The sequence below is a fragment of the Malaclemys terrapin genome, chromosome 13 (genome assembly GCF_027887155.1).
Source record: "Malaclemys terrapin pileata isolate rMalTer1 chromosome 13, rMalTer1.hap1, whole genome shotgun sequence".
NCBI classification, from domain to species: Eukaryota; Metazoa; Chordata; order Testudines; family Emydidae; genus Malaclemys; species Malaclemys terrapin.
The window spans coordinates 36194112-36208623 of NC_071517.1; the positions used below are offsets into that span (position 1 = coordinate 36194112).

At 40.8% G+C, this 14512-nt stretch overlaps 1 protein-coding gene across 1 annotated transcript; it reads left to right on the forward strand.

The window, feature by feature from the left end:
* The first annotated feature begins 12876 nt into the window (after positions 1–12876).
* On the forward strand, positions 12877–13815 carry LOC128848096 (olfactory receptor 1009-like). Its single transcript, XM_054047873.1, has one exon. It carries the CDS (start codon positions 12877–12879, stop codon positions 13813–13815), a length of 939 nt encoding a protein of 312 aa, XP_053903848.1.
* Positions 13816–14512: the final 697 nt, after the last annotated feature.

Consider the following 14512-nt stretch of genomic DNA (forward strand, 5'->3'; position numbering starts at 1 on the left):
TTCCCATCGACTCCTATACGCCAGCGGCGCAAGAGGCGCAGGCAGAGTCAATGGGGGAGCAGCAGCAGTTGACTCACCGTAGTGAAGACACCACAGTAAGTCGATCTAAGTACATCTTAAGTAACACAGATCTATTCCCCTCCCCCAGTGTAGACCAGGGCTAAGTATTCCAATAATCGCTGGGATTATCTGTGTTCTATTTTTCCATAATCAATCTACTCTGTGGAAGTGTTCTTCATACTTTGCTATCTTGTCTTCTTGTTTCTTTCTTATGATACTTTCTGCTGGTATGGTGATATCTATTAACATTTGGCCTGTTTTTCTGCACTGCTCAGTCTGTGACAATTGCCAGATCCCATAAAATCTTAGCCTCTTCATTCTCTAGAGCGCTTTTGATTTGGTGGTTGTAATAACACACAATTCATTTAAAACTGTACTTCTACAGAGACTCCAGTGCAGGTACTTGGTGGCCTCATGTGTCTGTTCTCTCTTAGCCAGGCTCAGCAGGCGCTCCACAGTCTCCTCCTTTTCAGAACACATTCTGGGAGCAGTTCTGTTGGTTGACCTTACTTCTATGTAAATAATCCTTAAGGACTCCTCTTGTGCACTCATATTGAGGCTCTCTGTCTCTCTTTTGCAATATCTTTCTAGAAGCCATCAGTTTATTCATCTTCTATCCCTAATAGGTTTGAGCTCTCTCCACCACTGTCCATGCACTCATTTCTGTGTAAAATGTTTGGAGTCTTTCTGTGGGGATTTCCTTTCTACTACCTTTCGTGATTTCTTGGGTTGGGATGCTCTCTGTGTCATTGCTTGTTATCACCACCAGATCTTTTTCTCAGTCTCACTTTTAATATGTTTCGATGTTGTATTCTTGATTATCAACTTCTTCCTCCACAGATAGCAGACCTTTCCCTCTAGCACACTGTCGGATGTGCTGTCCTTGTCTTGATTGCTATTTAATACTTGTTGCATCACTACCAGCTGTCTTCTTTGGATGTCAAATTTTTCCCTATCTCTTTGATTCCCCTTGATCACCCCTTGTGCCACAGTACTGTTGATCCTGTGTCATTGCTTCTACTAAAATGTTTGCATGTGGGTCAACATGACTAATCGCCCTTTTCAGGCTTTCAGTCTCCATTTGCGTAAATAACTCTTCTTTGCTATTGAGCTCTCTGTTGTCCAGTGAGTCAATGCTCAGTCATTTCTTTCTCAGTGTTCTTGTTTCTCTCCTTCAAGTCTTGGAGCATTCATGTCCTCCAGCCTCTCTCTTCTGGTTTTGCCAAAATCCAACCTTAAATCACTTTGTGGTTTGCACTACGCATCCTTTTCACTCTTTGGCTGAAAATTATCTCTGGTTTTCTTGAATTGTTTGGACAGTTGCATGGTATCAACCTGGGGTTACCCACTTCCACACACACACCTTGCCAATGGAGGAGCCTGTCATACAGCTAAGCTCTTCTGAGGCCCTCTTTATGTCATTTGTAATATTTATCAATTTCCTGCATTCTCTGTATTTGATTGGGTTGTCAGCCTATGCCCAAACCAGTATTTCTATGTCTCGGGGGTTTATTACTATTATTATTTTATTATTATAGAAATACTAGATATTTTAATATGGATGACTCCAATAATATGCTACAGATATTAAATACTCTACAACAGTGGTTTTCAACCTGTGGTCCACAGACCCCTAGGGATCCGTAGACCATGCCTAAGATTTTCAAAGGGGTCTGCATATCCCTTAAAAAAAATGTAGGGGTCTGCAAATGAAAAAAGGCCCAAACCCACTGCTCTACAAAAATTACAAAATGTAATAGCCAAAGAGGTACTTATAGAATTGGCCATATCCCCAGGGGGTGTGAGTCAGCCATAGCTCCACTGGAGTAAAGGGGCCAGATCCCCAGCTGGAGCAAAAACAGCTGTATCTCTGCTGATGTTAGAGGGACAGATTAAAGAGTTATTAGGCCAGCAGGTGAATGACTGGTGGTTAGGGCCCTCACCCTGGATGCAGGAGATCCAGTATCCTATCCCCTTTCTCCAATGCCTCTTTAATTATTTAACCACAGTGGAACAGATTCAACAGGAAAGGCTAAGCAAGTCCCACATCAGACTGTGCCATATTCACAAAATCCCCGCCCAGCTGGGACTACCTGTGGGGCCTGATTCTGTGATTTAGTGCTTAAAGTGGCAATTAGAGATCTAAGTCCTGTTGTGTATCCGGCCCATTTTGTCTCTGTAGAACACACAAATTCCATCCATCTTATCACCGTTGCTATTCTAAATCTTCTGTATTTAAAAATATATATATATATTTTACATGATAGAATAGGGCTCTCTTTATATTCATCCTACTGAAGAGATGACCTCTAGATGACAGTTCAATTCACTTTTATAATCTGAGTTAAATTTATTTGTTTATTTATTTGTCTTATAGGTCATAGTTTTGCTGAAAAAATATTAATGGAAAATCAAACCACGGTGACCGAATTTATTCTCCTGGGACTTTCCAGTGACCCACAGATGCACATTTTCCTCTTCTTGGTGTTTTTAGTTATTTACCTAATCACTCTGGCTGGTAACATTGTGATCATGGTGGTGATCAGAGCTGATTCTCACCTTCACATCCCTATGTACTTCTTCCTCTTCCATTTGTCCTTTGTTGATATCTGCTATTCCTCAGCCACGGTACCTAACATGCTGATGGACTTACTCGCAGAGCACAAAACTATTTCTGTTAATGGCTGTATTACCCAGATGTTCTTCTTTTTCCTGTTAGCTGTTACTGAAGCTTTCATTCTCCCAGCGATGGCTTATGACCGCTATGCTGCCATCTGTGACCCATTGCGTTACATGGAGAGAATGAGCACAAGGATCTGTGTTCAGTTGGTGAGTGGGGCATGGGCAATAGGCTTCTTTCATGCCCTCCTTAACACTGTTTTTACCTTCAAGTTGCATTTCTGTGGGCCCAGTCAAATCAGCCATTTCAGCTGTGAGCTCCCTCCTCTATTACAACTGTCCTGCACTGACACCCTCACCAATCAATTGGTGCTTCTTACTTCTACTTTCATACTTGGCTCAAGCTCCTTTCTCTTCTCCCTGATCTCATATATTCACATCATCTCCACCATCCTGAGCTGTGGCTAGATTCATAAAGGGACTTTGACTTGAACATGAGAGATTGAGAGAGAACCACATCAACATATCCCATATCCCAGTCCTTAGGTCACACATATTGGAGGGGGCAAATCACCATTTAAATCTCTTCTTCTCATCAGGCCCTTGAACCAAGAGTCTCCTCCATATTGGGTGAGTAACAGAACCACTGAGATAAAACTAAGGAGGGGCTTCTTCCTCCTAATTTCTTCTCAGTATTCTCTGTACCACCATACCCAGGCTTATTGCAAAATACACCTTAGTTGGGGTTAGAGGGTTCCCAGATGGAAATCTCAAGCAGAAAAAATGTTTCCCTCCAGAGGATTAAGGCAATGCACACCTTGAAAGGTTGGGGTGGTTAGGGCACACTCATGTCCTCAGCATCTTCCATTGCATTATTTAGGACATGACCTATCTCTCCCCTTTCATTGAGGAGGCAGCCGGGATTCCAAACTCTGGCTTTGTGAATCCCTATGATTTTCTAAGCACTTCACAGTTAAGCACTGCAATGCTGAGCATCACAACTCCTATGTCCCTTTGTGAACCTACCCCTTGGTGTAAATTGACTTGGTGCCGTCAAGTCAATGTAGGTACATGGATTTACATCAAATGGGGCTCTGACCATAGTGTTTGTATGCTAAAGTGATTTTGTTTTCCTCAAATTTCACTCACCATTGAGTTGGAAAGCCCTGTGTATTGCTGAGTGTCCACTGACGACATAAACATAGTGGGAAGTGGTGCTGCTACTCTGTACCCAAGTGAAATTCACCTTTAGATGCAGAACCCCAGCTGGTGAAATGCTGCGTAGCTCCACTGAAATAAACAGGGCTACTCCGATACCTGCCAGCTGAGGATCTTGTCTCAATGAAAAAAGATATGACTTTGAATTCAACCGTTGCCAATGTTTGACTTCTAGAGATATGGTCTGGGGTAAATGAAGAGTCAGCCAATAGGCTGAGCTATTCAAAAGTATCCAGGGGAGTCAGGTGCTCAACTCCTATTCAATGGGAAAAACTTAGACTTTCTGGCTGACCTTGGGCATGAGGCTGGGACTGTGGCGAGCAAGACATGGAAGCCTGATCTCTTCCTTCCCTGTCCAGTGTGTTCAGCCAAAATTTCATACATGTGCCCACTTCCATCACTCTTCCCATCCCATCCTAGTACTGATGTCATGCACTCTCTGTCCCATTTAAGAAAGACACCAACCTCTGCTCCCATTTTCACAGGGAAAATTTCTTCTTTCAGATTCTTCACACAAAATAAATAGATCTAGTTGAACAATGGGACTATTTTCATGAAGAAAACAAAACAAAACATGTCCGTCCTCCTTATCCAAACACAAAACTTTTACAACCCACTTACTAAATAAATTAAAAAGTATCTCTATTTAGCTACTCTAGTCTTCATTTTTTCAGTGTGTCCTGCTTACTAAGCATCACTCTGTAGTACTGTCAATTCTTCATGGCAGTAAATGATGGGTACTTTTAAGTTTGTTAGTTCTGGTCAACATTTTTACCATGATTGTTTTTCCAATTTCAAAGTGTGGTTTCATCATGTTAGAATGTTTTTTGCTGGAAAATCTGAATTTTGAAGTAAAACATTTGATTTTTGCATTGGGAAAATCTAAACAAAAATTGCATTTCAATATGACCTCTCAAAATGAAATGATAGATTTTCTTTCAAAATGTAAAGCTGAAATAAAAAAAAAGAGTTGACATTTCTATTTAAAATGACAAAATTACTCATCTCAATGTCATTTTATATCAAAATATTTATTGAGAATGAAATTGACACTTCAAAAGAATGGTTAGTTTCAATCAAAAAGGACAAAATCAAATGTTTAGATATTTCTGCATTAAAATATTAATACAGAACCAAGCATGACAAGGCATTAATCTCACCTAATTGTAATATAAAATAAATAATAATAAAAGAAGAAGAAGTGGTATTTCCAGGTTCTTTGTTATATTTAAGCCCTTTAGGTCATGGACTTTCTCTAATTTTATCTTAAGCAGAAAGACTAGTAGTTGCTTGGTGTTTAACAGACTCTTGATAGTAATAATCTTCTGTAATTTGAGGAAAATAAATGGGCAGATGTATTGCAGAGGTTAATATATTAATGCACATAAAGTATTTTGAGATCTCTGGGACAAAGATGCTACTGAAGAACACTGCTCTCTTCTTGTAATGCCATTGTCTGTGTCACAGAGCCATAAAAATAGACATGCTCAGACAGACATGCCATCGAAATCCACTATCCCATTTCTGACAGTGACCAGGAACAGATGTTCAGAGGAAGATTCAAGAACCTCAGAAGAGACATGGTATTTAATATCCCTTCCAGTAATGTTATCATAATTAATCATAACAACTCTGGATATTTTTATTACCCAATCTCTTTTTGAATTTTGCTACATTTAAGGTCTCAGTGTATCCTTGTGGAAAGGAGTTCCACAGTCAAATCATGTGTCTTTTCGTACCATCTGCACATGCATGGAAAACCATCCCAACACTGCTGCACCAAATCACCCCCATCGTCTTATGCAGTTCTATAGAAAGAAAGAAAGAAAGAAAGGATGACCTGACTGAATGGGCTTTTTCCATTCAGCTATTCTGGTTTTTGTGCATATCTTATTCTCTATAGACATGGTACTGCATGCACTTGAGTGTTTAGACTAAATGGACAGATCCCCATAGCCTTTCTGCATGTAGATATCCAGCTGAGGACAGCAGGACTCTCACTTTTAGATCACCTGCAGAATTGAGCCCAAACAACACTATGTATGACCCCAATCCTGCAGACAGATTCACAATGATGGTAGGGGTCCATACTCATACTTAATTTTAATTACTCAATTGTTCTGTCTGTTCACTGGAGTAAGCCTTTTGCAAGAATGGGCACTATGTGAATATGGATATGAACATCTGAGGTTTCACTAGGCCTATCAAAGTGAAAAGTGAGATCTACAAAAGTAGGTAATTAGACCTGCACTTTGGTAGGGCTCTGAATGCTAGGTACTGAGCAAGAGACAGGAGCAGATCTTGAATACAGTGGAAACAAAACCATTAAGATGGGTGTTTGGAGTTACAAGGATTGATCATGTTCGGAATGAACAAAGTAGGGGGAGTGTGAAGGTGGTACCAGTTATAGAAAAGCTGAGGGAGTCCAGGCTTAGAGGGTTTGGCTATGTGAAAAGGAGATCGGATAACAGGGTGTTACATTTAGAAGGGGAGAGTAAGAGAAGGGTAGGAAGACCCAGAACTAGATGGATGGATGTCATAGTAAAGGATTTGATTAGCTGCAGAGTTTCCGAGGAATAGCTGTCAAGACAGGCTGGAATGGATTACAAAGACACAAAGAGCCAATCCCATATAAATGATAGTAAGGCTAGAAGAAGGATTGAGTCCAGTAAGTGCAGTAAAAGGTTGAGACACTATATTTCAAGATTGTCACCGTGACAGATATGAAAGTGTCCTGTAACATCCTGCACAAACCCTAATGAATTACCTTAAACCTTATTGAATTAAGGTAAACATCTCTGGAGTTTGTTGTATTAAAAATATTTATGTACTATTGCAGGATTTTATGGAGCTTATTTAGGAGGAAGTTCTGATTAGTGCAATCTCTGGGAGATATTAGGAACTTCAAAGGACATTTGGGGCCAAGACATGTGAAGTGGATTTTCAAGGAAGTTCTTGGGGGTGGGGAAGGGAATGCGACTGACTCCTCTGGAATCCCTCATTTTGAACCTGCACTTAGAGCAGAGACCTATTGTCTGGCTGATTATGTTTTCAAGGTCTCTTCAAAGAGCCAAAGTGGATAAATGAGTCACTCACAGAGTCAGGAGTGTTCTTGTTTTGAGCTGAGTATGTGATGAAGTTGAAACAACAGGAAAACTGCTGGGTGGGGATTGAAGGAGAGCTTCTGCCAGAGCCCAGGCTACAGTTGGAGTGATGACTGGTAAGCTTATTAGCATATGTTTAGCGTATTTTTAATATGTTTTCTCTGTAGTGGTTTTACCTTATGAATAAAACATGCAGGTTTACCTCCCATGAGGTGCTGGCTGACTTCATGTCCACAAGACGTGGAGTATCCGTTTCATAGAGGATGTCCTACCAATTGCACAGTGACCTGAAGAAAAATTCTGTGTATCTCAAAAGCTTGTCTCTTTCACCAACAGAAGTGGCCCAATAAAAGATATTAGCTCATCTATCTTGTCACTCAGATAATAGATAGATTGATAGATAGATTAGATAGATGCTGATGGAAGGATAAATGACACACAGAGAGGAACAAAGAGAAATAATGCTGATAGTGTACTGTGACATAACATATTATACAATCCAAAATGCTGTATAGCAATCACATGAGGAAATGTTCAGAAATGCACGGGGCAGTTTCTGATCTCTTCAAAACGGCATAGACACATGTTGCTGGATTTCATTAATCCACCAAATATTAGGGGTGAATGTTGGCCTTGAGTCATTGGTGAACTCATCCTGATTTCTCTGAATGCTTTGACAAATAATTTGATTGGGAAATTTCTTTTGCCCAGGGGTTGCTCTTGACCCACTGATGCTGCATGTAGATGGCAACCACATTGAATGGGTGAATAGGTTTTTCTATCTGGGTACTTGTTTGAGGCACGAGTTTCTATATCTGAAGAAGTAACACATCTGATGGGTCTTGTGTCAATGACAATTCAGCACCTTCAAAGCCCTCTGTTTGGGAGGCAGAATGTCTGTGCGACAACTAAGAGACAAGCATTCAATATGCTGTTGATGACAACTGTGTTATACGGAGCAGAAACACATTCATTAAAAACAGCTGAGGAGAGGAAATTAAACAGTTTTCAGTTTCAAAAGTTATCACATATCCTTGACATCCATTGATTTGATTTTTTCACAAACAGGGAGATACTTAAATGATCCCTGGAAGTTGCAGTCTTGCATTAATTGAGAAGAAGATGACTGCAATGGTGCGGTTATGCACAATGTTCAGGAGACCATATGCTTTTACAGAAGGTTTATAGAGCTGAGGTAGAAGGAAGTAGAGCACCAGTGCAACCATGGATGAGATTGAAAGATGCAATTTTGTGGTATTTAAGAAACCTAAGTCATCCCATACTGACTCTTGTGAAAGGAAGAAGACTTGGAATGGATCATTCAAGATGGAAACCCACTCTACGTGCCACCATGGCTGCATTAGAGCCATGTGTTTCTGCTGCTGCTTATATGCTGCTGACTTTACAAAGCAAACTACCTTCAGAGACACTGAGAAAGCCCTGCCCCAAAATACCTTATAGACCAAGTTGTTAGTGCTGTGGAGAGTTGTTAAGGCTGCTCAGTGCTGTTGTTCTTGCAGCTCCGATATCAGCTGCACAAGCAGGAAATGCAGCTTACTGATTCAGCAGACCTCAATGTTATTCATAAAGAAAGACCACAGGCTCCATTTGGTGGCTAAGGCCCTTGGCCAAGTTTATTGTCAGCAAAGCACGGTACTAGTGCCCTGTCTAATGGGTCACAGGGACACTAATACATGTATTTCTGTGACAAGATGGGACATCATGGTCCTGTCCCCTTGACAGATACGAAGATGCCCCTCTTTGGACTTCTCCTTTTATACACCGATACAAAAAAGTTACGTATTACACTGCAGATGCTGTTAGTTACCACCCTTATCCTCATACCTGCTAGTTAGAACAAAACATCCTCACCCATTATCCTGTGATCCCAATCTTATCTTATGAGGGGTCAGTGCGCTCTTATACCATTTCTTAAGAATGTATTTACATAGCTACTTGAGAGATCTGTGTGTGTTTGTACCGTGCTCTCTGCTCAGCAATATGCTTACCTGGTGCATTGTTATTCTGTCAAAGACAGGCCTACTCTGTTTCCCCGCCTTTGTTTAATACAGTTACTTATGCTTAGGTTTCCAGCAAGGCCTATGGCACAGAGATTAAAGCACTTTCCTGATAGATAAGAGACCTAACTTCAAATCTCTTCTCTACATCAGACCGAGAAGTAATTGGATGAGGATCTCCCATGACCCCAGTGAGTTCCCTAACCACTAGGTTAAAGGTATTAAGGAGGCACTAAGATGCCCTGTGCTGCTTTGTGACTTTAAATGTTTGTTTGTCTGTTTTGCCCTGGATGAAACTTTTTTTTTTTTATTCACAAATAGTATAGGGTCAACCAAACTGCATTTTTCAGTGAATAAACTACTTGTCTGAAAAATTTTACCACCTGTATTCAGAAAAGCTCCTCCTTTGTCTCATCTCCTTTTCTTTCCTGCCATCTTATTCAGTCTATTTGCTCCTTTCTCATCCCTTAATTTGTGTATCCAGCCACTAATGATTTTTAAAGGATGGCTGGTCATTCCCCATTCTTTCTCCTCTGCTGCACTCGTGGTAATTATACATTAAGACTAGGACCTTCAAAGGTGTCTAGGGAGAGGAAATGTGCTGCTGTTTGCGCATCTAAGTCCTTCAGCTGCTTTGAGAATCTGAGCCTAAATACATGCCTTTTTAATTGACTGTCACTGAGATTGGGTACCTAAATCACTCGGATGCATATGATAACCCAAGCCTCAATGCTCTCATTCTTAGGTACCATATACCATTGCTTAAGGGCTGACCCAGCACAATGTAACTAGGAGCTTGTTACAGAGAGTGAACTTCAGGGGTTGTCCCGGGGGGACAAGACAGCATTTAAACAACTCTCAATAATCAGTTCCTAGTCTTGGAGTCAGCTAAGGAAAGCTCTTTCCTTCACTCCCACTTATAACCCTACACACCTTGAGGGGTTTCACTGCTCTGGGTAAAGAATATTGGATCTCCTTGGATGCTGTATTCCAGAGACAGATAGACAGACTAGATAGACAAATCAATAATGAGGTAGATAGACTAAGAAAAGAGAAAATCACAGGTCAGAATGATCTAACCATATTTATGATCTGCACTTAAAAGGCAGGTGAGTTGATTCATATTTTTATTCCTTTTTATTTTTTGTATCCTTTTCATTTCAAAGGACCAGATTCTGCCCTTCTACCCTAGGGGTAGATCTCTGCAGAGTCCTATTGACTTCTACCTGGCTGCAGCAGTCTGCTCACACAGACTCAGTTACAGCACAGGGTCCATGGCTGGTGAAACTGATTTACTTGAATCAGTACTGATTTACTCTTTTTCTCTCTTTCTCAAGGCAGCACTGAGATAGCTGAGAGCAGGGTGTGTGTGTGTGTGGGCGTGTGTGCGTGAGAGAGAGAGGGGAAGGGATTCTCTGGAAAATGCCCTTGGAATTGAATTTCCCTGTGCACAGAATCTGCTTGTGTTGACATTCATGTTCTAGTACAAGGTCCATCTCTTTGCTTAGGCATTTGTCTCATGAGCTGATAATGGAAGAAAAGTTTAGTTTTTCTCTAGGGGTGTATGGGGACAAATAATTTTGACATTGGACAGAACATTGATTTTATTCCCTTTTCCATTAATAACTGATGTCATTCACTTCCAGAAGGGCAGGTTCATTTCTCTACTGTATGTACAGCCTGATATTCAGACGTGTAGACAACAGAGTCAAAAATCCCACTGAGTCGGAGTTTAAGTGACTTAGGAGGAAAAGTCCAATTAATTTTCTATCAGGCCACTCTTTTCAAAATGATGTCACTGTGTCGAGATAATGTTTTCTGGTCACATTCATTTCTTCTTGATACAGTGTCGCAAGCCCTTCTCATAAACTAGAGAAATACAACCTAGATGGACCTACTATAAGGTGGGTGCATAGCTGGCTGAAAAACAGTTCCCAGAGAGTAGTTATCAGAGGTTCACAGTCATGTTGGAAGGGCATAATGAGTGAGGTCTTAAAGGGATCAGTTCTGGGTCCAGTTCAATATCTTCATCAATGATTTAGATAATGCATAGACAGTACACTTATAAAGTTTGCGGATGATTCCAAGCTGGCAGGGGTTGCAAGTGCATTGGAGGATAGGATTATAATTCAAAATGATCTGGACAAACTGGAGAAATGGTCTGAAGTAAATAGGATGAAATTCAATAAGGAGAAATGCAAAGTACTCCACTTAGGAATGAACAGTCAGTTGCACACATACAAAATGGGAAGGGACTGCCTAGGAAGGAGAACTGCAGAAAGGAATCTGGGGGTCAAAGTGGACCACAAGCTAAATATGAGTCAACAGTGTAACACTATTGCAAAAAAAGCAAACATTGTTCTGGGAGGTATTAGCAGGAGTGTTGTAAGCAAGACACGAGAAGTAATTATTTCGCTCTAGACCGTGCTGATTAGGCCTCAACTGGAGTATCGTGTCCAGTTCTGGGTGCGACATTTCAGTAAAAATATGAACAAATTGGGAAAAGTCCAGAGAAGAGCAAAAAAATGATTAAAGGTCTAGAAAACATGACCTATGAGGGAAGATTGAAAAAATTGGGTTTGTTTATTCTGGAGAAGAGAAGATTGAGAGGGGACATGATAATAGTTTTCAAGTACATGAAACGTTGTTACAAGGAGGATGGAGAAAAATTGTTCTTCTTAACCTCTGAGGATAAGACAAGTAGCAATGGGCTTAAATTGTAGCAAGGGTGGTTTAGGTTGGACATTAGGGAAAATTTCCTAACTGTCAGAGTGGTTAAGCAATGGAATAAATTGCCTAGGGAGGTTTTGGAATCTCCATCATTTTTAAGAGATTTTTAAGTTTATCAGACTAAGGATAGCTCAGTGGTTTAAGCATTGGCCTCCTAAACCCAGGGTTGTGAGCTCAAGCCTTGAGGGGGCCAATTAGGAATCTTGGGCAAAATCAGTACTTGGTCCTGGTAGTGAAGGCAGGGGTCTGGACTTGATGATGACCTTTCAAGGTCCCTTCCAGCTCTAGGAGATGGGATATCTCCGTTCATTTTATTTATTTCAGAACAGGTTGGCCAAACTGGATGACTTCTTGCTGTCCCTTCCAGTTCTATGATTCTATGATTTTTCTTCTTGAAAAATCCTAATGATTTTAATAGGTAAGAATCCAATTATATACTACAGATATTAAATAGTGTTTTCAACAAAATAGTCTAGAACAACTGACAGATTGTAATGGAGAAGGAGATTATTTTTATAGATTTGGCCAGATGTCCAGCTATTGTAAATTGGCCATAGTTTCACTGCAGCCAATCTGCCAGATCCCATGCTGGTGTAACTCAGCTGTAACTCTATTGAAGTCATAAAGCCAGATTGCAGAGCAAAAGAATAAATTCCTCTATGGCCTGGTGGCTTGAACACTCACCCTGGATGCAGAAGACTACGTATCCTCTAACCCTGCACTGCCTCTTAATGAATTATGCATAGAGGTACAGCTTCAAGAAGAGAGAGTAAGGGAGCCCCAAATCAGACTATCCATTAGTCAGAGATGAGCAGGGAATTTGTGAATACCAGTAGGACGTGATTATAGGATTTAGGCATCTGTAGTGGCAGTTAGATTCCCAAATCCTTTTGTGTATGCAGCTTATTTTGATTATTTAAAACACACAAATACCATCTCACCTCTCTCTTTCTCTTGCTCTCTAAATTTAGTCTACTTAAAACACACATTTTATGGAATGGAATAGAGCTCTCTTTACATTCATCCTATGGAACAGCTGATCTCCACATACTATTTCAATTTATTTTCATAATAAGTGTTAATTTTATTTTTTTTCTGGTCTTCCAGATCACGGATTTCCTGAATAAATGAAAATGGAAAATCAAACCACGGTGACCGAATTTATCTTCCTGGGACTTTCCAGTGACCCACAGATGCAGATTTTCCTCTTCCTTGTGTTTTTAGTTATTTACCTAATCACTCTGGGTGGTAACATAGTGATCATGGTAGTGATAAGAGCTGATTGTCACCTTCACACTCCTATGTACTCCTTCCTCTTCCATTTATCCATTGTTGATATCTGCTATTCCTCAGTCACGGTGCCTAATATGCTGAAGAACTTCCTAGCAGAGCGCAAAACTATTTCTGTCATAGGCTGCATTGCTCAGATGTTCTTCATCCTCCTCTCAGCTGCTACTGAAGCTTTCATTCTCTCAGCCATGGCTTATGACCGCTATGCTGCCATCTGTGACCCATTGCGTTACATGGACACAATGAGCACAAGGATCTGTGTTCAGCTGGTGAGTGGTGCATGGGCAATAGGCTTCTTCCATGCCCTGCTTAACACTGTTTTTGCCCTCAAGTTGCATTTCTGTGGCCCCAATCAAATCCACCATTTCAGCTGTGAGCTCCCTCTTCTATTACAACTGTCCTGCACTGACACCCTCACCAATCAAGTGGTGCTTCTTACTTCTGCTGTCATACTTGGATCAAGCTCCTTTGTCTTCTCCCTGATCTCCTACATTCATATCATCTCCACCATCCTGAGGATACACTCTGTGGAGGGCAGGCGTAAAGCCTTCTCCACCTGCAGCTCCCACCTTATTGTGGTTGGCTTGTTGTACCTGACAGGTTTTCTCCAGTACACAAAACCCAGCTCAGTCTCTTCTGTAGTACTGGATGAAATATTCTCCATCCAGTACAGTGTTTTGACCCCCATGTTAAACCCCATCATCTACAGCCTGAAAAACAAGGAGGTGAAAACAGCTCTAAGGAAAATGTTGGGGAAATTCAAATTTCTCAGGTAGTGTCGATCTTATTTTAAAAAAACCCACAAAGAACATAGAACTGTGTATAACTTGTGTTTGGTAGATTCTCTGCTCGGGTATCTGACACTTTGATTTAGACCAGCTGAGGTTTTGGCCAATGTGGCTCCAATGAATTCAGCAGGCCACATCCCCATTGGGTAGAAGAGACACTGGAGCAAAGGGGACAGGATCCTGGGTCTCCATCTAGGGTGAGTGCTAGAAGCATCAGGATCTAGAGCCATTCATGCTCTCTCTCTCTTTCTTTCAATCTGACCCACTGACTGCAATGGAGCTATGGCTAATTTATACCACTTGAGGATCTGGCCAGTTCTATGAAAATAATATCTTTGTCTATTGCATTCTGTAGTTCTTCTAGAGTATTTTGTTGATAACCCAATTATTATCTCTGGTATCTTATAGGATTCATAACTATTAGTGTCTCTGTCTCCAATAATAACAATAATTAATAATGAGTGTGATCGACAGCTAGGTCAAGAGGCACAAAGGAATTAAGGCTCTATTAGGAGAGATTGAGAGAGACACATATCAGGTATCTCATATCGCAGTGGTTAGGGCACCCACATAGGTAGAAGCAGATCCCTTTTTAAAAGCTTGTTCCTTATCAGGCAGGTCTGCTACATCCCTAACTGCTAGAATAAAAGTTGAGGGGTTTCCTCCACCTATTTCCTTCTTCTCT